The sequence below is a fragment of the Ostrinia furnacalis genome, unplaced genomic scaffold (assembly GCF_004193835.3).
Source record: "Ostrinia furnacalis isolate ACB-3 unplaced genomic scaffold, ASM419383v2 OfSCF0095, whole genome shotgun sequence".
NCBI classification, from domain to species: domain Eukaryota; kingdom Metazoa; phylum Arthropoda; class Insecta; order Lepidoptera; family Crambidae; genus Ostrinia; species Ostrinia furnacalis.
Window position 1 is genome coordinate 246,344 of NW_021130334.1, and position 24,561 is coordinate 270,904.

Here is a 24,561-nt window from a genome sequence, read left to right on the forward strand (position 1 = left end):
TGGTAAGCAAAAACCTACCAAAAGAATTTTGCTAAAAGTCGTTATGTCAGTTTTTGATGTTTTTGGGTTCTTATCACCATTTACTATACAGGGTAAAATTATGTTACAAGAAACTTGGCGCACGGGCGTAGACTGGGATGACGTAATTCCTGATAACATTTTTTATAAGTGGTTAGAATGGCTCGCACTACTACAGACGATTAAAAATATACGTATACCTAGATGGTACCAGGCGCGTATACCTGCTACGGAGGCGGAGCCTATCATGCCCGGCGCGCGTGATTCACAGGGAGCGAGCCGGCCAGCAGAGTGCTACGAAGCTGCTACGGTTAACGCTACGAACTGTGCTATGGGTACGTATAAAGCAAGCCAATTGTTTAAAGATAGGTCAACGAATATAAACGTCACTGCTACGAAACCAATGCATTATAAGAACTTGGAGCTACATGTATTTAGCGACGCGTCAACCAAAGCGATGTGTGCCGTAGCCTATTGGCGGTGGATAGACGTTGATACAAACGAAATCTGTGTATCATTCATAGCAAGTAAGTGCAGAGTGGCCCCTGTGAACTTTGTAACAGTGCCACGTTTAGAGTTGCAGGCTGCCTTGCTGGCGTGTAGATTGGCTGATACGATTTCGAAGGAACACAGGCTTGAGGTAAAGAGGCGCGTATTTTGGTGTGATTCAACAACTGTTTTGCACTGGATATGCAATAATGCGCGCAACTATAAGACGTTCGTAGCAAACCGGTTGGGCGAGATCGATGAACTGTCACGAATGGAAGAGTGGCGATACNAAAATCTTACCTATAACTGTACCCAGGGATATAGGTCTATAGTTACTAACGCTGGACAGGTCACCGGTTTTTTACACCGGTTTTGGATTAGATATAAATAAAAATGTCATTTAAAGTTTGTAAAAAAAAATCCTAAGTGTCTAAAATAATAATAGGGGATGAAAGTGTGTATGGAAATAATAATATGTAAGGTTTATGTGGGTCCCGTGGCGCGGTGCGGTTTTCTGGGGAAATACCCTAGTAGTGTGCTTATCTGAACGAACAGACACGTGAGGCTACACTGCGAATTAATTACAAATGCGAATTATGCTTACACGTTTTTTCCTTAATTTAATTAATTTTCTCCGTGAAATTAGACAACTTTTAGAGTATTTATAACATAAATGTGAAGTCTTGTTTGAAATAATAATAATAAATAATAAATAAAACGTTTATTGCCAGTAAAACCAAATACGTCCTTATATCTAGCGGATACCGCACTAAGCGAAGCTTGTATCGCGGTAACCTTTAAAACTTGTTACACAAAAGAATCTTTACAAGTGGTCTGGGAACATTCAGATCAGACTATTACTAACAGTTTCATAATGTTATTAACCAGGTAAATGAAATTACTTACAATATTTTAATGTACTACTTAGTCTCTATAAGTATAATAGTCATCTTAATAAACTAATTGTAGGAAACTATGTTTAAAAATTAAACAAAATATATAAAAGAAAACAGAGTGTAGGTATAATATTATGTGAGTGATGTATGTGTGATGTGAAATCAAATTAGTATATTATTATTACGCGGGTAAAAGTGACTTAGGTAATAATCTATACTAATATTATAAAGAGGGAAGATTTGCATTTTGTATGTTTTATACGAGTATGTTTGTATTGATTAGGCTCCGATATTACTGGACCGATTTCAAAAACTCTTTCTCCGTTAGACTCCTCTAATCTTTTTCTGATTGATGAATTTAAATAAAAATAGTTTAAATTTAGCTAAAAAAGATGGCGACATAGAGCGATTTGTCTATTAACTAGAGACGTTACTACATACTAGTGTAGATCTGCTGAATCGGTAAATAGGGTTCAATATTAATAAATACAACATTGATGAACATGATGAGGCATATATTATTCATTTTTTTTTTGTTAAATACAAATAATTGTCAAATACTTCTGCGAAGCCGAGGTGGGCCGCTAGGCCCGCTAGTAATTTGTAGTATTTTGTAAGTATATTTAATTACTCAAGTCAGTTGTATTTGTCTATCACTTCTAGTAGGTACGGATAGAAGTTCTCAGTCATATACCGACCCCAAAAAAAATCGACGTGGTTAAATTTTTTGTACGGGAGCACTTGGTAGTGCACCACGTTGGGCAGCGACGACCTCAGCAGCTCCGCGTCTTCCACCGTGCCCAGGAAGTCCTGCTCGCCCACGAACAAGGCCGATTTCATCCTCACCTTCTTTAAATCAAACTCGGGTGGATTCAGTCTTTTATAAACTTTCAAATTCTCTAAAGAACCATAATCAAATCTTGCAAATTTCTTACTCCGAGCCACCTGCATCAAATGCTCTAAAACCTTAAGTGATGTGCCTCCCGGGAAATGGCCAAATATTGTATTCTGGAATTCCGGCTCTAATCCATCGGTATCTTCTCCAGTAAGCGAAAATAGTCCTATTTTAATGCACAAAGTGTAACCACCAGGGACGAGACATATTGCTTGAAAAAGTGGCGCTGTCTGATTGTAATTTTCAACTTCGTAAATATTCAGTAACTTTAAGCCATCTACCAGCAGCGGCCCCAAAGCCACTCCCACAGCTGCAGCGCCGCGTAAATTTTGTACAAAACTTATAGGAGCCAACGATATGCCAATTTTGATTTTATCGTTATACTCCGGCAACTCGGCTCCCAGGACGTACAGCATCGTGGTGCCGACCGAGATCCCGATGGCCATGAGTTTCGCCTGTCCGGTCTTCTCCAGAATGAAGTCTATGGTGGGTGGAAGGTCGTATATGGCTTGTTCATAGAAGCTGAAATCGAAGAACTGACTTGGTTGCGTGTCAGGATCTAGAGTGATGTGCTTCCGCGAGTACCTGGAGCCCCGCAAGTTGATCGCCCACACGTCGAACCCGCCTCGCCTGGCGAGAGTGATGGCCAGAGATGTATTTCCTCGATCAATCCAGCTGTCCGCGGTGAGCGTGTTGCCATGTATAAGCAGTACAGGGCTAGAGACATTCCCAGGAATGTGGAACAGCGACAATATATAACCATCCTTGGTGATGATGTTTTCTTGCTCAGCAGGAAATCCGTATTTGGTTGCAATTTCAGGAAACGTGAGTCTCCCATCTTCTGATAGTTTGTCAGGCTGAGGTTCCAGTAGCAGTGAATTGACTGTTCCACTGATGTGTAGTATTATGGTACAAATTATGCCTAACGCCAAACTATTTCGAACAGTCATTGTATTATTGTATGTTTTCCGAACAATATAAAATATATTTTTTTTCTGAAAGGCAGTCAACTGTATAATGAATACAGTACAAGTAAAAAAAATATTCAGTGTATATTGTCGTTTATATTGCAAAAGAATTAGAATGGAGATAATCCGTATATTTGGAACTAAACAAATCCGGACATTCCGGGTTTTGTAGTCATTTTCGTATCCATCATAAAGATCTTCAGTAGTAGTAGGGCTCTAAGTTCGGATTCATTCTAATATTCTCGAAAATTGTAATCTGACCTCAGATTCTAATGAATGGATGAGGACTTACTTACTTACTATTTCTCGGCATACTTTTCAGGTTCAGAAACACTCGAGCAGCAAAAAAAATCGAGAAATTCAAATAATCCAGTCAATTTATGTCTACTGCGATTTCTTTCGCACTAACCTTTGTAGTTGCGCTAAACCTTTGCAATTATCTTTTCAGTAGGTAAAATACAATTTCAAATACTTCTTATTTTAAAGAAAACGGAACACAAAAACAGAAATTCCGGATTTCCGTAATTTTGTGCCTTTTGCCATCCCTAAACCTGAAAAAGTATAATAGGTATCGGAATGTGTTGTAGAGTCAGGTGCTTTCATCATCAATATTCATCATGACCCGAAACACAATAGTAATTATCTTCGTCTAATTAATTTAATACTTACAAAAATAACAGCACATCAGACTATACAATTTTGTTGTAAAATCGCTTCTATTTCTTAGCACATAAGATACCACCGTATAAAGCTTCATGTGCCGTGGTCATCATTTCATAAATATGTTTTATTATGGTAGCTAATTGTTTCGAATGAGGTTAAGGACCTTATTTATTTACCTTAACCAAGGTACCGTCGCACAGTAGCTTGGGGTCATTGTACGATTTGTACGAAATTCTATCTGCTCTGCGACCGGACTTTAGAAGTAAGAAGTAACCTCATCTAAAGCTGTACTATTTACTTACCTATTTATTCTCAGCCCACAGCTTTACAGCAGTCATCTACTACAAAATACCCGTTGTTCCCATCCCAATAGGCGTGCCCCCACAGATGGGAATTTAATTATATATTTTTATATTTTTTTATACTCCCATTGTCCCCACCGGCCAGAGGAATAGCGACGGTGAAAAAAAATTATTTTAATCCCGTTAACCCCTCTTTACTTTCCCCAAGACTCAAGTCTGTATTCGTTCCGAAATTCGTTTCGTTCCGTTTAGGTACCGAACAAAATGAACAATTACTAAATCCTTTGTTATTCGGTGCTTAAGATCTATTAAATTGATTTTTGTTTTCTCTACTGTATAAGTACCCTAACCTTGCAAATAGAAAGGCTGTGTATATCTGTAATTGAATTCATTTACGCATCACGTGTTAACCATGTTAAAATGTATGAACTGTATGTGACTTTGTTGGTGTACCTAATAAATAAATAAATAAAATTAAACGCGATTAGACAATATTTAGACAGAAAACAAGCAAAATCTCGGACGGACAGACAGACATGATGAAACTATAAGGGTTCCTTGTCAGGACTACGGAACCCTAAAAAAGGAAATATTAGGGTCTTATTTAATTTAATTATTTTGAGTTTGCCTGTGACTGACGCTGCAACGGCTGAAATTTCAGACATAAGACGTTCGAATATTTCATTGTTATCTAATCGGATATTGCTTTTAATTTCCTTTTATTGTGTTAATTAAATAATGCAATGTAATTATTAAAAGTAATAATTATTGCTATTTTAGGGTTCTGTACCCAAAATGATGCCTACGAGACCCTATTATCATGACTCCTTCAGCTGTCTTTCTGTCAAAACAGCTGAATAACTTGTGAATATTGTTTGTAGATTTAGGTACAAATTGAATAGTTCATTCAACCTTGCGTAAAAATCTTCAATGTTTTTTTGTGTAGCTCATAATTAAATTGGGTTTGTTCGTTGAAATGTTGGTTAAGTACTTCTTAATAAATCAGAAAACCCTTCATGATTCAGACTTTCAAGCGATAGAAACAATAAAGCTTTTATGTCATAAGTTTTTTTTTATAATAAACTATAAGTTTAATTTTACATTAAAATAAAAAGGTTATTTTTAAAAATTATTTTTGTTCGAACTAAGCATGATCAATTTTATTACGAAGCGAATAGTTATAAACAAAATATTTATGGATTTTTCAGGCTATTTTTGATGTTTTAATTGAAATAATGTAACCCTTTGGTTGCATGGAAATTCAGTCTCTTTAGACTGATTTTTTTTAAGTTAACATGTTTTGTGGTTCATTGCTCAATACGAATCAAATTAAATTAGAAATATCATTGTTAAAATTATATTAATCCAAAACAACCATCATTAACAGCAAGCAACTATTAGTACTAACAATAGCTACTGGCTACCCAATACCCATATTTCTCAGACCTAGGTTGAGAGTCCATAATTTGCAAGTACCTACGAATAGGTACTTGCTTCCAAAAATTAAGTCTAAGACCTTAGACTCCAGATACTGGCTTTGGCAACCTCACCTCACCATATTTTCCAGAGACCTCGCTAAACTACACCGTAATACTGCGGCGTAGTCTTTAATGGAAAAAAAAAACTTTGATATCGCGTTTTAAAATCGTAATACCAGAACGCCTAACGCCATCTGCCAGCAATGATTCGTAACGCAAATGGCGTGCTTTTTGCGTTACTACGGTCGACTCTCCAGTAAGAAATATTACTCGAAACTTGCTGCAGAGAGCGCTACTAGAAGAAACAGTGTAAAGCCACAATAAATGCGTCATATCATGTCGTATCATATTTACCCGCGATAATTATATGCTCTGCGAAAACGCATAAAATTATAACCAGCTATCCATTATTAAAATACTATCTTTCTTATTTTAAACTCGATATTATTTATTTGCAATTTTATTCACGCCTATTATCAAAAAACTTTTTGCGCTCGTGCTGCTCTCTGGCGGCAGATCATTGAAGTAATACACGCCCTGTTTGAGAACATGTAGAGCAGCTGGTATATTAATGAATTTTATGTAAATTATTCGAAACAGTTAAAAATATTGAATGTTTTATTCCCGTGAAATGTTATTTGGGTGTTTTAGCTTCAGTTCAAGGCGTTATTTCTGGTATTATGGTTTCAGTTTTTATGAATAAGAGAAACAAATCTATAGTAGCTACTGTATATCGTCTATATTTTCAGAAAAATCTGATCTATCGTCGTCAATCAGGTATTGTAACTATATTTGACAACTTTTAAAAAATAAGAGGAGTAGGCACATTAGAAACTAGGTATATTTAATAAATTAAAGTATCAGGCGTTACATCGCTGTATTATTAATTACAGACTTAATTATTTAACATTTAATTTCAAATCTATCATCAGGAGAACTTGCTCAGTAAATCATCCAAAATGGGGATCAAGTATTCTGGTATATGTTTTCCCCACACGAAGTCTATGTGGCTGAACGTTTTTCGCTCCATCACATGGTAGTCCGCTACGTTGGGAAGCACGTCCCTCAGTCGCTCTGCATCCTCCTCCACGGCGAAGTTATCGTTCTTTCCCACCAGGAGAGCAACGGGCATTGTCACATTCGCCAAATCATATTCAGGGGGTGAAATTGATTTATACAGTATTCTGTTTTTAATTACGCCATAATCATACTGCGCAAAGCCGCTGCTTCTGGTAATTTGGACTAAATGGTTGAGGTTTTTGCGTGATGTACCGGCTGGGAAATATCCCACGGCGCGTTTCAGAAAATCAGGTTCAATCTCGTCTTTGTCACACCCGACCACCGCGCCGATGCCTATGACGCACGCCTCGTAGCCCAGCAGGCCCCGGTTGCAGACAAATCGCGCTAACTCAGCCGAAGCCGACCGATCAGGCAGGACCTCCTCAGTAAATGTGATTTTGTAAAATCCATTTACTACCGGCCACACCGCAATTAGATCAGATGCAAATGGCTTAGCATGATGGAAATATGCAATAGGCCCTAGAGCTATCATAACTGACACCTTTTCATTGTACTCCGGCATCAACGATCCCAGAACGTAGAAAATGGTATTACCTTCTGAATGTCCGATTGCGGATAATTTAGCTTTACCAGTTTTTTCTAAGATGAAGTCGATAGTAGCGGGTAGATCGTGTATTCCCATTTCGTGCAGACTGTAATCCCAGAAAGCCTTATCAAGGTCGGGTGACAGTTTAACGTGTCTCCGAGAGTACTTGTTACCTCTGCAATTGGTTATCCACACGTCGTAGCCTGCCTCGGCCAGGTTCAGAGCTACGGAGTCATTGCCTCTGATTACAAAAGTATCGGCTGAGTCAAGGACTCCGTGCACCAGCAGGACAGGCTGCTTGGACTCATTGCCCGTGATGCGGAATAGTTTAAGGATATATCCGTCTTCTGTAACAACGTCAAAGTCTTCACTTTCTCGGCCATATTTGACAATCAGCTGGTTGAAATCTTCCGGTGTGTTGGCACTTGCAGCCGAATTTGATATCAATACTAGGCACGATAGCAGAATCAGAAACATTTTTTCGCATTGATAGGTTGATGGCAGAGCAAGAGGTCTAACACGGCCTTATGTAGGCAAAAACATGTGAGTGAGTGTAAACAGGTGCGAACCTTGTGGCTTAAGTATATTTTTCGCGAATGTTTCAAATTATCAAATACATGGTGACCAAAAAAAAAACAAGTTTGTCTATATTTTGATAAGCCTTCTAACCTTCGAATGGATCAAGGTAGAGACCAAAATTTTTGAAAATGTTTACCCTTAACCTTTTGAGGTTGAAGGTATTGCCATACCTACTTATCACATCCCAAAAAAAACTTAATGTAGGTAAAATAAATGCCAATATGATAAAAGGGGACTGAAAGGCGTTTGAAGGACTACACAAATAATTGTTAACTATTCTCAAAAAAAACCCATAAAAATGTAGTTACAATGTTATAATCTGTAAACCTTCAATTTATAAATTAAGTTTAATTTATTCGCATTGTCATTAAGTAAAAAGATAAAAATAAGGTCCACTGGTATTCTCAAAAGTTATCTAACTAGGGTTATAGTGACGGTTTAGTGCCTAAGTGATTTTTAGTATGAAAAAAAGTAAAATTGCACGCCCACGTCATGCGCTGGCGCCGGCAATGTGCCAGAGGTCTAACTGTTTGAAAGCTCATTTATATACGTCGTGTAGAGATTCACACGCGTTGCCTAACAAATAACCTTAAAATAATAAGGCCGTGACTTTATAGTTATATTTTGACCTTACCTCCACTCTGTTATCAAAATTACGAGTAAATAAGATTCCTCATCATCATCATCTGCGTAAAGCAGTCCACTGCTGGACACTTGGACAGGGATCCCCTTTTAAGTGCCATTTCACTCTGTCTTCGGCTGGTCGCATCCAGCTTCTTCAAATAGTTTGCATGTCTTCACTCCACCTAGCTAGGGTCACAAAATAAGCTAAAGATCTCTTTAAGACCTGGAGGATTCCAGAACTTGTCTACCCCAGCTATTATCCGTTCTACGGCAGGCATAATGCTTATTCTTTTTAAAGAATAGGTATTATTAATTTGTATTACACAAATTCGTACAAATACAAAACTCGTGGTAAGCTAAATAAGCTTGTGTCACGAGTGGGCTCGATAGTCGAGCGCCGGCGGGGTTCGAACCCGCGTTCCTTGCTTCTTCGGCCTGCTAATTTGGTGTATTACGACTTTATCTTACAAAAATATTAATCTACGAAGCTGAATATAAATTTTTATTATTTATTCATATGTATAACATTTTCCTAACACCATGTATTGCTATGTACGTGGTCACAAAACGTGTTATAACATTCAGCACGACTATCAATAAATGAAGCTTGTTATATTAAAATTCATGAATTCATGAACGTTTAATTCAGAACCTAGCAAAAAAACTTAACTAGAAAAACCTAAAAATACCGCGGAACTACATACATTGTGTGGTAGGTACATGCACTAGATTACGTTATAATAGTGGTGGGTAAGCCCAGTATTTACCAGTATTTACTGTGGTAATATTAGTCTTAGGACTTACTTTGTTTTGTTTAGTTTCAGCTTTCGTTGTACCTTAATTGATATTTATTGTCCGTGGTGCATAATCTTTTTTGTCACCTGTCATCCGCTTTGCAATGGAGGGAAGTCGAACCTTAATTTCGAACTCCTCCTATGTTCTTCTGATTAATTTTGTTGCGGGTCCAATGACAGTTTAACTTTCGACCGGGACAAACTTGACCTTCATTGGTTGGGTTTTTGTGGCGGTCAAGCTGTAGATCCTGGCTACACAGGAGTTGCAGTGGCGGGAACGAGAGGTGGGAATAGTCCCGTTTCGTTGTACCTTCATGTGAACATCTGTCGAGTTTTAATTCTATCTTATTGATAATCTAAAATAGATTTTTATCACCATGCAAAATTAAATAACCATAGAGTAGGAACTCATAATTTAATGTTAGTATTTCCGAATATTAGTTTATCGTGGGTTTATATGTAAACTGTTAAACTTACCCCAAACATTATAAAAAGTTCAAATTGAAATTGAAATCACATAATTACCTATTAGATCATTATGTGATTTCAATTTCAATAACAGCCATTAATAATAATAATTAAACTTAGTCATAAAATAACAGCCATTAATGGTTACGTTTTACAGGCTGTAACTGTTAAGCTCTTCGGTTCAAGCGTTCAAAAAACAGTAACGCACTTTACCTGGTTCGGAGGACCACGGAACTAATTTTGGTAGTAGACATTCGAACATGTATGTACAGACGATGGCACATAGAGCTAAACATTTAGTTCTAATAGAAGCGTTTTTGCAACAAAATTGTAATCATATTATGTGCTCTGTACATACTGTTTTATGAACCGGAACTTTATCTCACCTTGTCTTCTTACTTGAACAAAAAGTTCGTGTCTTCTTTTTGTCCCAAAAACTTGAAGGGGATGAAAATATGGTCTCGGACTAGGGTTGCTAGGTCCAAAAACACAAAAGCCGGACTCGGTGCCTAACTTGGCCGGACATACCTTTTTTTAATAGCTGTAACATGTACAGTCACGGAATGAAAAGGTTCGTCAGTTTTCAAATTGATTCCTTCAACGAATCGCGAGCACATATTACCTTTTGAAACTATGTTACAGAATAATCTCGAGTTAGAGAAAATAATCTTTAACTGTTCGTCAGTAAAGTTCAAAATTATTCAGATCAAAGTTGTTTGAAGATTTATCTTGTCAAGAAGATTATTATGATTGATAAACTAAAACCTTCTTGTTGGTTCAACCTGCCATTATTATTTCTTATAAAATAAAAAAAACTATTGTCAATTGGTCTATGTCATCATTGCATTGCACTGATGGGATAGAAAAATAAACAAGCAAAACCTTATTCGTTAGCAAACGTCATATTTATTGAAATGTTAGCAGCACTGTTTCTTGAACTGTTATGTTGGCAGGTTTGACTTTTACAGTACCTAGTGCAAGCGAAAACCGACACTAAGGTGACGAACCTTTTCATTCCGCGACTGTACTTACATGCAGCTCATGTCTGAGTTCTATCATCTTCGAATCGGTAGCCCATCATCCTGATACGCACATGTGTGCTCGATATTATTCTGCGGGTCAACTTTCGCCTGGCGCGGCAGTCACATAAAATGCCTAATAAAAACCGGACAGGCCGGACGAGTCCGTAAAAAGCCAAACATGCCCTGTAGGCCTAAGATGAGCGCCGTGATAGGCGGTTATCACGCCATTTTATCGATTTTGCCCATACAAATTGACGTCGACAAAAGTTATCACGGCGCGCATCTTAGGCCTACAGGTGTCCGGACACCTGCAAACCTATCTCAGACCCGTTTGCCCCGTAAGTTCCGCCACTCATAGCTCATACTACAAAGTTCGCAAGGTATTTTTAGGCAAAGGGGTGAAAGGTACGGGGAAAACAGGTGCGAGTTCGGGGAATGAAAATGATGCATCAATCTATGAGAACCATTTTTTTAGTTTCTGATAGGAATATAAATAAAAAAAACTTTATTGACATACAGTATTTAATATTTTATCAGTTGCAGTATAATATTGAAATAGGTTGGTCAACAATGCGCCAACAGGCCTTGTATGTAGGTAAATAATACAAGATTTATTCACATAATTAAACGTAATACATATTTATTAAGTTTTTACAGAAGTAGCTTAATATTGTAAACCAACTTAGGTACCTATAGTTTTCAAAAAGTTTAAGGCTGAGTTGCACCACCTAACTTTGACCGTAACTATAACGATAACCGGTGCTTTTGTGTAGAGTTTGACAGATTTTTGACGTTTGTCAAAGTTAAAGTAAGATGGTGCAACCCAGCCTAAGAGTAATAAACTGAATTTCACTAGTTTCAATAATAATTATAAATTAATCATCTAAAATAGGTACAAGTACATTGTACAAGTACAAGGTAACAATTGTTTATCTATGTCACTATGCAATTCAAGAAGCAAAGTAAAATAAAATTCTTTCATTGCGCAAAATGCGCAGACACATCACAAATAAAGATACAAAATCAATAAAAAATTGTAAGTATAATAAAAAGTAATAAAAACGTTTGGACTTAAGTATCAGTCCCAAACAAGCTCTAAGAGTATTGATTCCTCATACAAATTAGAAGCCGACCAAATTATAGGCTGACAAAAAATCAGTAGTTTGGGTGGAAGTCGGCCTCAGATGCGGGCGTATGGGTCTTGGCGTATTCGTGTTCACAGTGTGAATCAAAATAATTTATAGAACGCGCAATCACCTAACAGACGCATTATCACTGTAAAAGTACGGGCGGACCGAGCCTCTAGACATCACCCGCGTCCGCGTTTGTCACAAGTGGACGCGCGGCTTGCAGGAGCACTGTGAAAACAACTGGCGTCCATGTATACAGGGTGGAAAGCACTTTCAGGATCAGTAACCAGTTTTTCGATATCTTGTATAGTTTAGAAATAATTCAGTGAGATCATTATCGTTTCCACCCTGTATTTTGATTTATACACGAGCAAGAGCCCGCGCCCGCCTCCACTCTGAAATTAGCCTATGAGAACTTATTAAGTAAATCTATTACAACAGGAACTATGTAATCCTGCATATGTCTTCCCCATACGAAGTCTGCGTGGTTAAGTCTATCCAAGACGTGGTAGTACACTACATTTGGAAGCTCGTGTTTTAGGCGTTTGACGTCGGGAATCGTAGACTGTAAGTCATTATTCCCCACCAAGAGAGCCACGGGCATTGTCACATTGGGTATCTTATACTTCGGGGGCGATGATGTTTTATACAATCGTCTGTTTTTTATCATACCATAGTCAAGTTGGGCAAAGGGACCCATTAATATTTGATAAAAATGCTCTACGTTTTTACGCGACGTGCCACACGGAAAGTGCTCTAGCGCAACGTTTAGGAAATCAGCCTCCAATTCTTCTGGATCATCACCAATAATGGCGCCTATAACATTAATGCAGAACTCGTAGCCGAACATTTCCTGTTTGCAAATAAATTTTACTAACTCAACTAGGGCAGATCGATTCGGTAGTACCTCTTCAACTCCTAGACCTTCGTACCAAGCGCTTATTAGTGGCCACAGCATAGCTGTCATGGTGTAATATTGTGGAAAATGTTTTAAATGTACACAAGGTGCTAAAGCCATTAAAATAGATATCTTTTTATTGTATTCCGGCTTCAATGATCCGAGTATGAATAAAATCATATTACCTTGAGAATGTCCAATTGCGGATAATTGATCTTTACTGGTTTTCTCTAAGATGAAGTCGATAGTAGCGGGTAGATCCAATGTTCCCATTTCGTGAAAACTGAAATCCCAAAATTCCTTCTTATCGAGATCGGGTGACAGTTTGACGTGCCGCCGACAGTACTTGTTTCCTCTGGAGTTGCCGACCCACACGTCGTAGCCTGCCTCGGCCAGGCTCAGAGCTAGGGACGACTTGCCTCTGATGACGAATGTGTCGGCCGAATCGAAGAGCCCGTGCATCAGCAGGACAGGCTGCTTGGACTCATTGCCTGTGATATGGAACAGTTTAAGGATGTATCCATCATCTGTAACAACGTCAAATTCTTCAATTTCACGTCCATATTGGACAACAATCTGGTTGAAGTCTTGCGGTATTTTGCGAGGACACAAGGCACTTCCAGGGGAATTTGGTATTAACAATAGACACGATAGAAATATCAGAATCATTTTTTCGCAAATTGGACCGCTAAAATGTCTTTGAGGAACGAGCACTTCTCTCGTAAGCAGGTACGAAACTTGTGGTTTATTTTAGCGGCTGTTTAAAATTATCACATTGTAGTGGACAAAAAACATGTGTGTTTATACTTTTAAAGCTTCAGCCAAAACAACGCGTGCAGATCGCGTCGGCGATGGCGATCACTGCATAGGCCAATGACAGGATACGCGATCTGCACGCGTTGGTTTGGCTGAAGCATAAAGCATTCTGACCTTCGTCCAGATCAAGGTTAATAGGCTAATATTTTTTTATTGTTTTGACCCTTGACCGTTTTGAGGATGAAGTTATTGCACTCGTAATATTATCATCATATGAGTAGTATTATGTTCTTCCTCCCCATTTGAATTTGAATTTGAACATTTAATTCCAAGCCTCTAACAAAAATAATTGAACTTGAAAATCTAAAATATTGGCTATCATAATAACCCACAGAACGTTCAATATTTTTTTCTTAAAAAAATATAAAAGAGAGTGTAGACATTTTTATTCTGCTATTTCTACACATTTGTGTGTGTATACGATTACACGGTAGTTACGAGTATGTGCACATTCTTCTGGAACATGTAAATTTTAAACAAAGCTGTTGAATTTGTAAATAAATAAATACCTACAAAATAAATAAATAAAAACACGCGGGGGTGACTTTGGGATCTAAGGATCATGTCAATGTACTTGCATTAAACATTGATTGTGTACATTTCATTATGTATTTATTTTATGCTTACAATGACTTATTGAGTAGGTAAGTACCTACTAAGCTTTTGCCTGCGGCGTCTTCCTTGTGATATTTTGACAAATTTGTACAGAAACACTTCACCGCGCACGTCCCCGTTTCAAATCCAGAATAAAAACTATGTCCTTTCTCTATATACTTCCATTTAATATTTGAAAATAATGGTCTACGTTTTTACGAGACGTGCCACACGGAAAGTGCTCTAGCGCAACTTCCAGAAAATCAGGCTCCAATTCTTCAGGATCATGACCAACAATGCTGCCTATCCCACGAATACACAGCTCGTAGCCCAGCTCTCCCTGCTTGCAGGTAAATTTCAGCAACTCAACAAAAGCAGCTCGATTTGGTAATATCTCTTCAACTCCTAGAATAGCATACTTAGATATCTTCTCATTGTATTCCGGCTTCACTGATCCAAGTATGTAAAAAATCATATTACCTTGAGAATGTCCAATTGCCGATAATTGATCTTTACCGGTTTTCTCTAAGATGAAGTCGATAGTAGCGGATAGATCGAATTTTCCCATTTCGTGGAAACTAAAATCCCAAAAATGCTTTTTATCGAGATCGGGTGACAGTTTGACGTGCCGCCGACAGTACTTGTTTCCTCTGGAGTTGCCGACCCACACGTCGTAGCCTGCCTCGGCCAGGCTCAGAGCTAGGGACGACTTGCCTCTGATGACGAATGTGTCGGCCGAATCGAGGAGCCCGTGCATCAGCAGGACAAGCTGCTTGGACTCATTGCCCGTGATGTGGAATAATTTGAGAATGTATCTGTCTTCTGTGACAACTTCAAATTCTTCACTTTCTCTTCCATATTTGATAACGATCTGAGTAAAGTTAAGGAGCCCATCTTCTGGAACGTTGTCATGAAGGATGCCACCTCCACTCGATACTAACAGCACGTTTAATAATACAGCCAAATACATTTTATTTTCCGCGATAAAATACAGCAATCTGTAGATAGGTACTTCTGTAGGTGTCAAGAGAATTAGGTCAAATGTGAATGAATAGGAAGGCAAACCTTCGTCTTGTATCATCTGCACCAGCTGTGTCTAATTCTGATTAAATAAGAACTTTTCCAATAGTACAGTCAAACAGAGTAAAAACAAAAAAAAGTCTAAAACTTGGAATGGAAGGAAGGAAGGCGCTGGATGCTGGCCGCTATCAACCAGTCATTATGTAAATCATTGAGGGTTGCAGTGGACGTCCTATGGCTGAAATGAAACCAACCCATTGAAATAGGGAATAGAAGCTTGTTTGAGACTTTTGCAAATGATGGGACTCCTTGTTATCAAATATTTTACCTTTTAAAGGACGGCCCTGGCCTGTCAACTGGCCACTGTGCACACCCGCACTAGTACGAGTAGGTATTTGCTGTCATCGCAAGCAGACGACACGAAACCGTAGAGGATCCGAAAGCATGTGTCCAGCTGGGTTAGGATGCGCGCCGTGATATACTCTTATCGACGTCAAAATCGATGGACAAAATCGATAAAATGGCGCTATAACCGCTTTTCGCGGCGCGCATCCTCTGTCTGTCTGTCTTGCTTTCACGCCTAAACCACGGAACCGATTTTGATGAAATTTGGCATAGAGATAGTTTGAGTCCCGGGAAAGGACATAGGGTAGTTTTTATCCCGGTTTTTGAACAGGAACGCGCGCGATAAAGTTTTTATGTGACAGACAAAATTCCACGCGAGCGAAGCCGCGAGCGGTAAGGTGAAATGAAGTGATAATTATAAATATAGTTCCAATATACTGAACTGTCCTATCCATGACATTGACAGCGGGGCGCCACCGTCAATACCGGATCGCTGGTTCCAATTTTTGCCATGTTGGAAACCATATAGTTGAACGATGGTAGCGCCTTCCTGTCATTGAGTTTGGTGGGACAGTTAAGCGTGGGTCATCTTTACCTACACGTCTACTTCTTCATCTTCTTTTATTTTAGCCACAACTTGGTTTTGAGAACCATGATTTCGCCAATGTCACGTAATCAGTTTTGACAAAGTTTACAGGGTTTATAAAATTCAAAAATGTTTATGTTTAAAATGTTAAGCTAAATTATTTGTGCGAGTACCTAAAACCTTACACTTCTAATTTGAAGGCGTATCGAGTGTTGAGTTGTCGAATGAATAACCCGCTTTGGATCCGATAGAGTTTTAAAACCTGCATACGGAAATACTTATCTACTTATATTAACTAAAACACCCATATTCCATTGTAAGGATATATCAAATAAATACACTCGACATTTGTATAAATAAATCTCTCACAAAAAAGGTTTGGTTGACATTTATTTAAAAAAAAATTCAGATGCCATAATATGTTTCCGAGTGTACCTACCTAATGCAATGAAAAACCAATATCTTCGTAAGAAGGTGAGTAAACAAAATGTCTTTACTAGAATTATTATGTGTAAACATGTATACCTAATCGAGAACCATGAAATAAACATGTTATTTTGCTATTAAAAACAGAACGCAATAATGTTAAAAAACCATAAATGGAATTTACATAATAAGTGACTTTGAGGTGGTAGTTTAAGTAATATAATTTTGTTGATACATACAGCTTTTCATATGTTATTTTACACTGAGTTTGAAAGAACTTAAATTTTAATATGATAATTTTTAAAATATTGTGCTAAACTTAAGGTGTTTTGTTTACTAACCACAATATGAACTTGTAAGTTGTTCGAAATAAAAACTTTTTATTTTATTTATTTTCATTTATTTAAGCTAAATCAAGTAATAACAATCATAAATAATTTTAAATCAAAGCGATGAGAGAACACCACCGCCACACCAGAATTTCTAATAACTAAAACATTTGTAATTTTTTATTTTTTTAACTTGATTTATTTATTCCAATAGGTCTAAATTCGCTCAGGCAAATTCGCGTAACAAATCCCTCAAAAGAGGGGTCATATAAACGTCTATATCTTTTCCCCAAACGAAATCAACGTGGTTAAACTTCTCGCGCTCCATGACGTGGTAGCGCACCACGTTCCCGAGCTCGTCCCTCAGTCGCTCCACGTCTTTAATCCCTGAAAATCCGTCATTTTTCCCCGCCAGGAGGACTGTGGGCATCGTCACTTTCCATAAATCATAAGCAGGAGGAGTTGCCTTCTTATACAAAATCATGTTCTTTAATGTACCATAATCGTACTGCGCAAAGCGACCGCTATTTGAGATTTGGACGAAGTGCGAAAAAGCCTTCCGCGAGGTGCCAGCTGGGAAGTGATCCACCAAGACGTCCCAGAACTCTGGCTCCAACTGTTCCGAGTCGTCTCCCGCCAGGGAGGCCAGGAGGCCCTTCACGCACAGATCGTAGCCTATTTCTCCTAGAGTACACAAGAATTTATTTAATTCATTCCCAGCCGACTTGTCCTGCAGGACCTCTTCGTAACCCAAGCCTATGAAAAAGCCATTAATTATTGGCCACAGTTTTATTAGCGCCCTCAAAGAGGTACTTATTTCGTTCAGATAAGCTACGGGTGCCAATGAGATGAACACTGATATTTTTGCATTATACTCAGGTTTCACAGACCCCAATGCGTAGTACATTGTGGTGCTCTGGGAATGGGCAATGGCGGACAGCTTCTGCTTGCCTGTTTTTGCCAAAATGAAGTCGATTGTAGCGGGCAGGTCGTAAATGCCCATTTCGTGGAAAGTGAAGTCCCAGAATTTGTACTTATTCTTGTCAGGCGAAAGGTTCACGTTGCGTCGTGAATATTTGTTTCCCCTGACGTTGCCCGCCCACACATCGTAGCCTGCTTCTGCCAGGCTTATGGCTATAGATATCTCGCCTCTGATCACGTACGAGTCGGCTGAATCGAGCATGGCGTGCATCAGCAGAACGGGCTCCTTGGAATCGTTTCCAATGATGTGGAACACTTTGAGGATGTACCCATCTTCCGTCACTACATCGTATTCTTCACAGTTCCATCCGTACTTCAAAGTAAGCTGCGGGAAGGTTGGGACTCCAGTCGAGGATTCGCTGAGAGTAATGTTCTGGTCACTCGCTGCCGACAATGCAAGAAGGCACGACAGTATGAAAAGAAACATGTTGGGAGTATGTACCGTAGATACATACGCACAGTAGATTTTCACATAATATATTTATATTATTATAAAATATATTAACAGCTGCTATGCTGAAAACTACGAGTATCACTATAGCAATGCGCGATCTAGTTTGTCTATTGAGCGAGGTAAAAAACATCTACTATTATATTTATCAGAAAGGAGTGACGCCTCCTTGCGCCTCACAAGTACGGCACTCGCAGGGAACTGCCGAAAAACGCTTATCGGGAACGAATGTAACGACCGCCAAAAAACACTTGGACGACTGATAAAAGGTTTTTGTAACGCAGCATTTAGTTTTTGGATAAAATTTGGAAAAATAAGCCGGCCAAGTGCGAGTAGGACTCGCGCACCGGGGGTTCCGTACAAACCAACCAACCAACGTAAGCATTAATGTGGAAAAGTTTATAGTTATTAAAAATATAATCAGAATCAGATTCCGTACTTTTTTGAATGGTCTCCATGTACTCCATGGCCAGTCCCATCTGATGCGTGTATTTTCTCTCAGGAGCCATAACTGATCATAGTGTTCATTACTGGGAAACAAAGGTTTATGTGATGTACCTATATAAAAATTGAAGGTTTTCGGAATTATTCCTTTATGTGTGCTATAAGACGTTGCTTCCAAATTTCAAGATTCTGAGTTCACGGGAAGTACCCCGTGAGTTGAAGTACCCTGTGAATTTTGATTCCTTGCAAGTGTCGAAAATTTGCAGCATAAACGGCTGTTTCCTTTGATTGCATTGCATTGGCTTAGATGTTAGATTTTTTCACAGCTCCAACGGGCAGTAGACCTGAGTATTTGATATGAATTTCAGCTTGATACCTCCACGCGTTCCTGAGAAAAGGGGGCTTGACAGACAAACGGACAACAAAGTGATCAATCCTTTGTGGGTTCCGTTTTTTCTTTTTGGGTACAGAACCCTAAAAAGAGTGTAGGTACTGTAAAAGTGACGTGGTAAAATAAAATTCTGGAGAGCAATCAATAATGAAGAAAAAAAGAATTTAGTTTTATCTGTTTATACAGGGTGATTGGGATATTCGATCTATTCCTTGAAAGGAATTATTCTAGAGGTTATTAGTAAACATAAAGTCCAGTGAACCAGGGGTTCGACCCCTCGACTGGATGAGTATCGAGCTGTGACATTTCAGAAAACTTTTATTGTGTGTGAATAAACTAGTAAACACTGAATTGGTACTTTTGAAAGCTGAAAAAATAGTGATCATTGTGATTAAAAGCGCTTGGCCAAAAACGACTTGTATAATCTCAGAAGTAAAAGGTCTTATTAAGTAAAAACAATTTTTATTTTTTGTGAGCTTTCTTTTTATTTTTTATTTTTTTCAATATGTTCTTTTTTTCTTGCTTATGATCTCTATTAATACCCCTTTCAAGAAATATCGATCAAGTACCCTGTCACCCTGTATGTTTCTTTAATGAATTCAGTGACTGATGAAAAATAAATAGATTGTAACTTATAGGGGCTTGGATATTACCTACTTGACTAAACCGCGAAAAATGTTATCATCCATTAAATGACATCACCTTACCATAATAAATACACACAATAATGAGTAGGTACACTATCGCGGAAAAAGAAATCAACTAAGTACAAAACTCGATTCTACCCCAATCTTCGATTAGTGTGGCGTAGGTATTATTTTGTAGTTGTCTTGTTGCCATCTAAATAAAATGGATATTAGATTGTGATTGGCTTTTAACGTTAGTCCAATCACTCACTTTGTTTAAAAGTTTATTCATACTTGAGTAGCAATTTAAAAAAATAACATACATTTCTAACCTATAAAAGAATTATACAAATAGGCGGTCAAGAATTTATCAGACTGGATGCGATCAGCCCCCCTAGACAAAACGCACTTTTTGATCGAATCGAAAATCGAATCCGTCAAAACTCCATACAAAAAAGGGACTTTGCGACCACTTTTCGACTGGTTTGCGATTATAATTTGCACTTTGTCTAGACCCACTGCAGTCTTCAATCAGAGCCCCGATTACGGTAACTTTTAACGTTTCCAATCCAGACGCGCTTCTGATTCTGCGATACGATTGGTCAAAACAGCTGACGTACGCTGTTGAACGACCAATCGTATCGCAGAATCACAAGAATCGAGAAGCGTGTCTGGATTGGAGACGTTAAAAATTACCGTAATCGGGGCTCAGGTGAAAGTGAACGCAGCCCGCAAAATACATCCAGTGTGATACAGGGATGTTGTGTTATGGATGGATATCCGTAACCGTAACCGTAACCGGAACTTTCGGATATCCGAAATAAAAAAAATATCCAAAACCGTAACCGCAACCGATTCTAAAGTTTCGGATATTTTCGGATGTAGGCAGTTTAAATTGTTTTTTGTATCTATAGCATATTATGTAAAGGCATAACAGCCTGATTTACCCTTATGATGCCATCTAGGATCAATTTTTTAATTTTTTTTGATACTTTCTCTTCGATGTAAAAATGTACGGCCCTAGTGTGATAGTCTTTTATCTTTAGGTAACAATCTCCCACAGAGACAGATAAAAAGGGAAGGGATCGATAAAATAATAGGATAATAGTGCGGTGACTGATATTATAAATAAGTATAAAACTAGGAAAATTCATTCTTCCAATAACATTAACAGTATCTTTACGAGTAAAAACACAACAATGTTAATATAGGACTTTACACTAAGGTGATCTCTAAAGATTATTTTTTTTATTAAAGGAGAAATTAGTTTAACTCAGTGTAAAATAATAAGGTACTTTATACAGTGTGAGTCACGTTAAAGTGTACATATGAAAATAGATGAAACTAGACCTATTTTTATCGACAAAAAAGAGGTGAAAAAATTTTTGAGATTTTTTTTTAATTTTTTATAGATTTTTTTTTCTTCCAATTACTTATTATGAAGAAAACGTAATAACTTTTAAACTAAGCGGTATATCCTGATAAAATAAAAACAGTAATAATGGTAAATAACAGGCAATACTAAAAAAATACATAAAATACACAAAAAATGCCAAGAAATAATAAAAAATGATACTTTTTGAAAAAAATATGCTCTAAAATTCGTATTTTTTTGGTTATTTGATAAATTTCTCCAAAAAATGCCCCTATCGCAGATGGTTTTTATTACTTTTTATGATTCTCTATCGTATTACTTTTGTAAAACAAAAAAAAGCATGTCTCTATCCCTATCACAACATTTGCTATGATCGTTTGAACAAAGGCCTGCCACCACATTTTTCTCTGCTACANATCACGAATGGAAGAGTGGCGATACCATATGTTTGTCTCGAAGCGCTGGTAGGGCCCAAAAGATAAGGAGACATGTAAAGTGCCCCATAAGGGCTACCTTTTTCTTTTTTTATTATTTTCTATTGACGTTCATAAGTGCCACTTGTGGTCTAAACTGAATAAATATTTTTGATTTTGATTTTGATTTTTGATTTTGATACATACCTACTAAGTTAAACGTTGCTGATTGCGCAACAAGAGAGGTCTACGATAAAACAGTGTTCGAAAATGATTGGTTCAGAGGGCCTAGGTTTTTGTATGCTGATGAGACGTGTTGGCCAAAACATTTAATGAAACCGGCTAACCAATCAGATCTTGAACAAATCAATATCGTACAAGATTTACCTGCAATTTACTTACCTGTTCCAGATTCGGGACGTTTTTCTTCTTGGTTGCGACTGGTCAGGTCAACCACTGCCGTACTGAAATTTATAAACAAATGTAGGAAAATTAATGAACCTGATTCGTTACTTATGGAGCGTGCAGAACAATTACTTCTTAAAGGGGCACAGATGGACTCATTCCCAATCGAATTGGCTGCAATAAAAAACAGTAAGTACTTGGATAAAAGTAGTAAGTTACTTACTTTATCACCGGAACTCGATACCTATGGGATACTTCGAGTTGGAGGTCGCATTAACGCTGCGACGGGAGTTTCATCTGAAATGAAGAGTCCAGTTATACTTGATGGCCGACATCACATGTCCAGGTTGATCATCCAGCACTATCACGTGAAAGCTGCTCACGGAATCCAGGAAACAGTAGTCAATAACCTGAAACAAAAGTATTGGATCATAAAATTGCGTCCTTCAGTTAAATATGTAACTTCACGTTGCATGCTATGTAGATTAAAGCGAGCAAAGCCTGAAATTCCTAGGATGGGAGACTTACCCGCTGCTCGTGTGGCACACCACCAGCGACCCTTTACTCACTGTGGAGTAGATCTGTTCGGGCCAATGGAAGTGACAGTGGGTAGACGAAGAGAAAAGAGGTATGGAGTTTTGTTTACCTGTCTCACCGTCCGAGCTGTACATCTGGAAATTGTACCATCACTTACCTCCGATTCCTTGATAATGGCGTTACGACGAATGGCGGCAAGACGCGGCTGGCCACAACAGCTGTATTCGGATAACGGGACCAATCTGAGAGGCGCTGATACAGAACTAAAGAAATCCATTCAGGAGTTGGATAGTGAAGTGCTTAAAAACGAAGCTGTGAATAATGGAGCGCTATGGACCTTTATCCCTCCGGCTAGTCCCCATTGGGGTGGGGCTTGGGAACGGCTTATTCGAAGCGTTAAGACTTCACTGAAGGTTGTACTGAAGGAACGTGCTCCTAGGGAAGAAGTACTAAGTACGTTATTTGCAGAAGTTGAAAACATTGTGAACAGTCGTCCACTATCCCACGTTTCAGTTGAGCCAGGTAGTGATGAATCTCTAACGCCAAATCATTTCCTCTTGGGGTCATCATCGGTAATGCCAACTCTTGGAGTGTTTGACCACTCAGACTTGTATCTGCGTAAGCAGTGGCGGAAGGCGCAGTTGTTGGCAGATATGTTCTGGAAAAGGTGGGTTCGAGAGGTTTTGCCAGAGTTGTTGCCTAGGAAGAAATGGACTCAGGAACAAAAACCACTACAGGTGGGAGACCTTGTACTCATTGTCGATTCTGACGCTCCTCGGAGCGTGTGGCAGAGGGGCATTATACAGAGTGTTTCTCCAGGTAGGGATGGTCGAGTGAGATTGGTCGAGGTTAAAACTAAAGCAGGTATCTTTAAAAGATCTGCCGCGCGCGTCGCACGTATTCCTATTGTTGATGAGTGCTGAGCCAGCACTGGGGTGGGACGTGTTGACGACGCGCACTTTATAACGTTAATTTTAAAATAACTGGTATTTCGATATGCATATCGTTATTTCGTTATTTTGTATCGGTATTAGGGCATGCAAACCGGTTAACCGGATAACCGAAAAACCGGATAACCGACACAATTTGGAACTCGGTTTTTGTCAGATAAAAATCCGGGTTTTTCGGTTATTTCGGTTTTTCTTCTACGATTTTAGATAATTTAATAACTCATACAAAAACATGCTTCTTTAGTCATATCAATAAAAACAATTATTGTAATGCAATGTGAATGAGTAGAGTATAGTCTATGGCTATGGTATTGAACTAAAGTACCATGTATCTTCTAGCTAAAGCTATAAGCGCGCGGGCGCAAAATGGAACGCGCTTTGTATTTGACCATTGCCGCCATTATTTTTGCTTTGCTAGTCTCTGTCAGTGTCAACTTACATATTATTTAATTAAGCATAACTATGACCAAATGTTCTTCTTCTTTTTTGATGATGTTGGCAATACACGTCGAGGTCGACTTGATTTATGCCATTTTCCAGTATACAGGGTGGAAACGTTAAGTGATCTCACTCGATTATTTCTAAACTATACAAGACATTGAAAAACTGGTTACTGATCCTGAAAGTGCTTTATGAGCTCTTTCAAACGGTACCAATAATAGGTTACAGAATAAACTGGATCTATCTGAAAATTCAATGTTTCCAGCTTCCATACTAAATGTATGCCAGACACACAATATTCTTCTTCTTAGTCGTTACGNCAATTTTTGACACATGCTGCATCTATCCATATCTGTGCTCCTCCCAAACTTGGTTGAGTTGAGTTTCTTGAGAGCCATTCTCCTCGAATTGACAGTGCAATAATTCTACGTTGTTTTCGTGTTGCAATAACCATCATGGCACCTTTTAGGTGTTGTGTCGGTGGTTGTGATTCGACAAGCAATAGCCACAAACTGTTTTGCATGCCCGTAAATGATGATTTACGCAATTTGTGGATGTCATTCCTGGTTCCGACAAATCCTGGTTTACTTGGACTGAATAA

At 38.4% G+C, this 24,561-nt stretch overlaps 5 protein-coding genes across 5 annotated transcripts; 1 reads left to right on the forward strand and 4 right to left on the reverse strand.

Moving 5' to 3' along the window:
* LOC114351958 (uncharacterized) lies at positions 1-23,492 on the forward strand. Its single transcript, XM_028303326.1, has 2 exons — positions 1-796; positions 21,831-23,492. Exons 1-2 carry the CDS (start codon positions 44-46, stop codon positions 23,490-23,492), a joined length of 2,415 nt encoding a protein of 804 aa, XP_028159127.1. The 5' UTR covers positions 1-43.
* On the reverse strand, positions 1,986-3,296 carry LOC114352055 (lipase 1-like). Its single transcript, XM_028303504.1, has one exon. The coding sequence runs from the start codon at positions 3,246-3,248 to the stop codon at positions 2,040-2,042; it is 1,209 nt and encodes a 402-aa protein (XP_028159305.1). The 5' UTR covers positions 3,249-3,296; the 3' UTR covers positions 1,986-2,039.
* On the reverse strand, positions 6,568-8,139 carry LOC114352077 (lipase 1-like). The gene has a single exon (XM_028303537.1). It carries the CDS (start codon positions 7,790-7,792, stop codon positions 6,638-6,640), a length of 1,155 nt encoding a protein of 384 aa, XP_028159338.1. The 5' UTR covers positions 7,793-8,139; the 3' UTR covers positions 6,568-6,637.
* On the reverse strand, positions 11,618-13,575 carry LOC114352069 (lipase 1-like). The gene has a single exon (XM_028303528.1). The coding sequence runs from the start codon at positions 13,497-13,499 to the stop codon at positions 12,339-12,341; it is 1,161 nt and encodes a 386-aa protein (XP_028159329.1). The 5' UTR covers positions 13,500-13,575; the 3' UTR covers positions 11,618-12,338.
* Positions 17,099-18,419, reverse strand: LOC114352060 (lipase 1-like). The gene has a single exon (XM_028303518.1). It carries the CDS (start codon positions 18,352-18,354, stop codon positions 17,173-17,175), a length of 1,182 nt encoding a protein of 393 aa, XP_028159319.1. The 5' UTR covers positions 18,355-18,419; the 3' UTR covers positions 17,099-17,172.
* Positions 23,493-24,561: the final 1,069 nt, after the last annotated feature.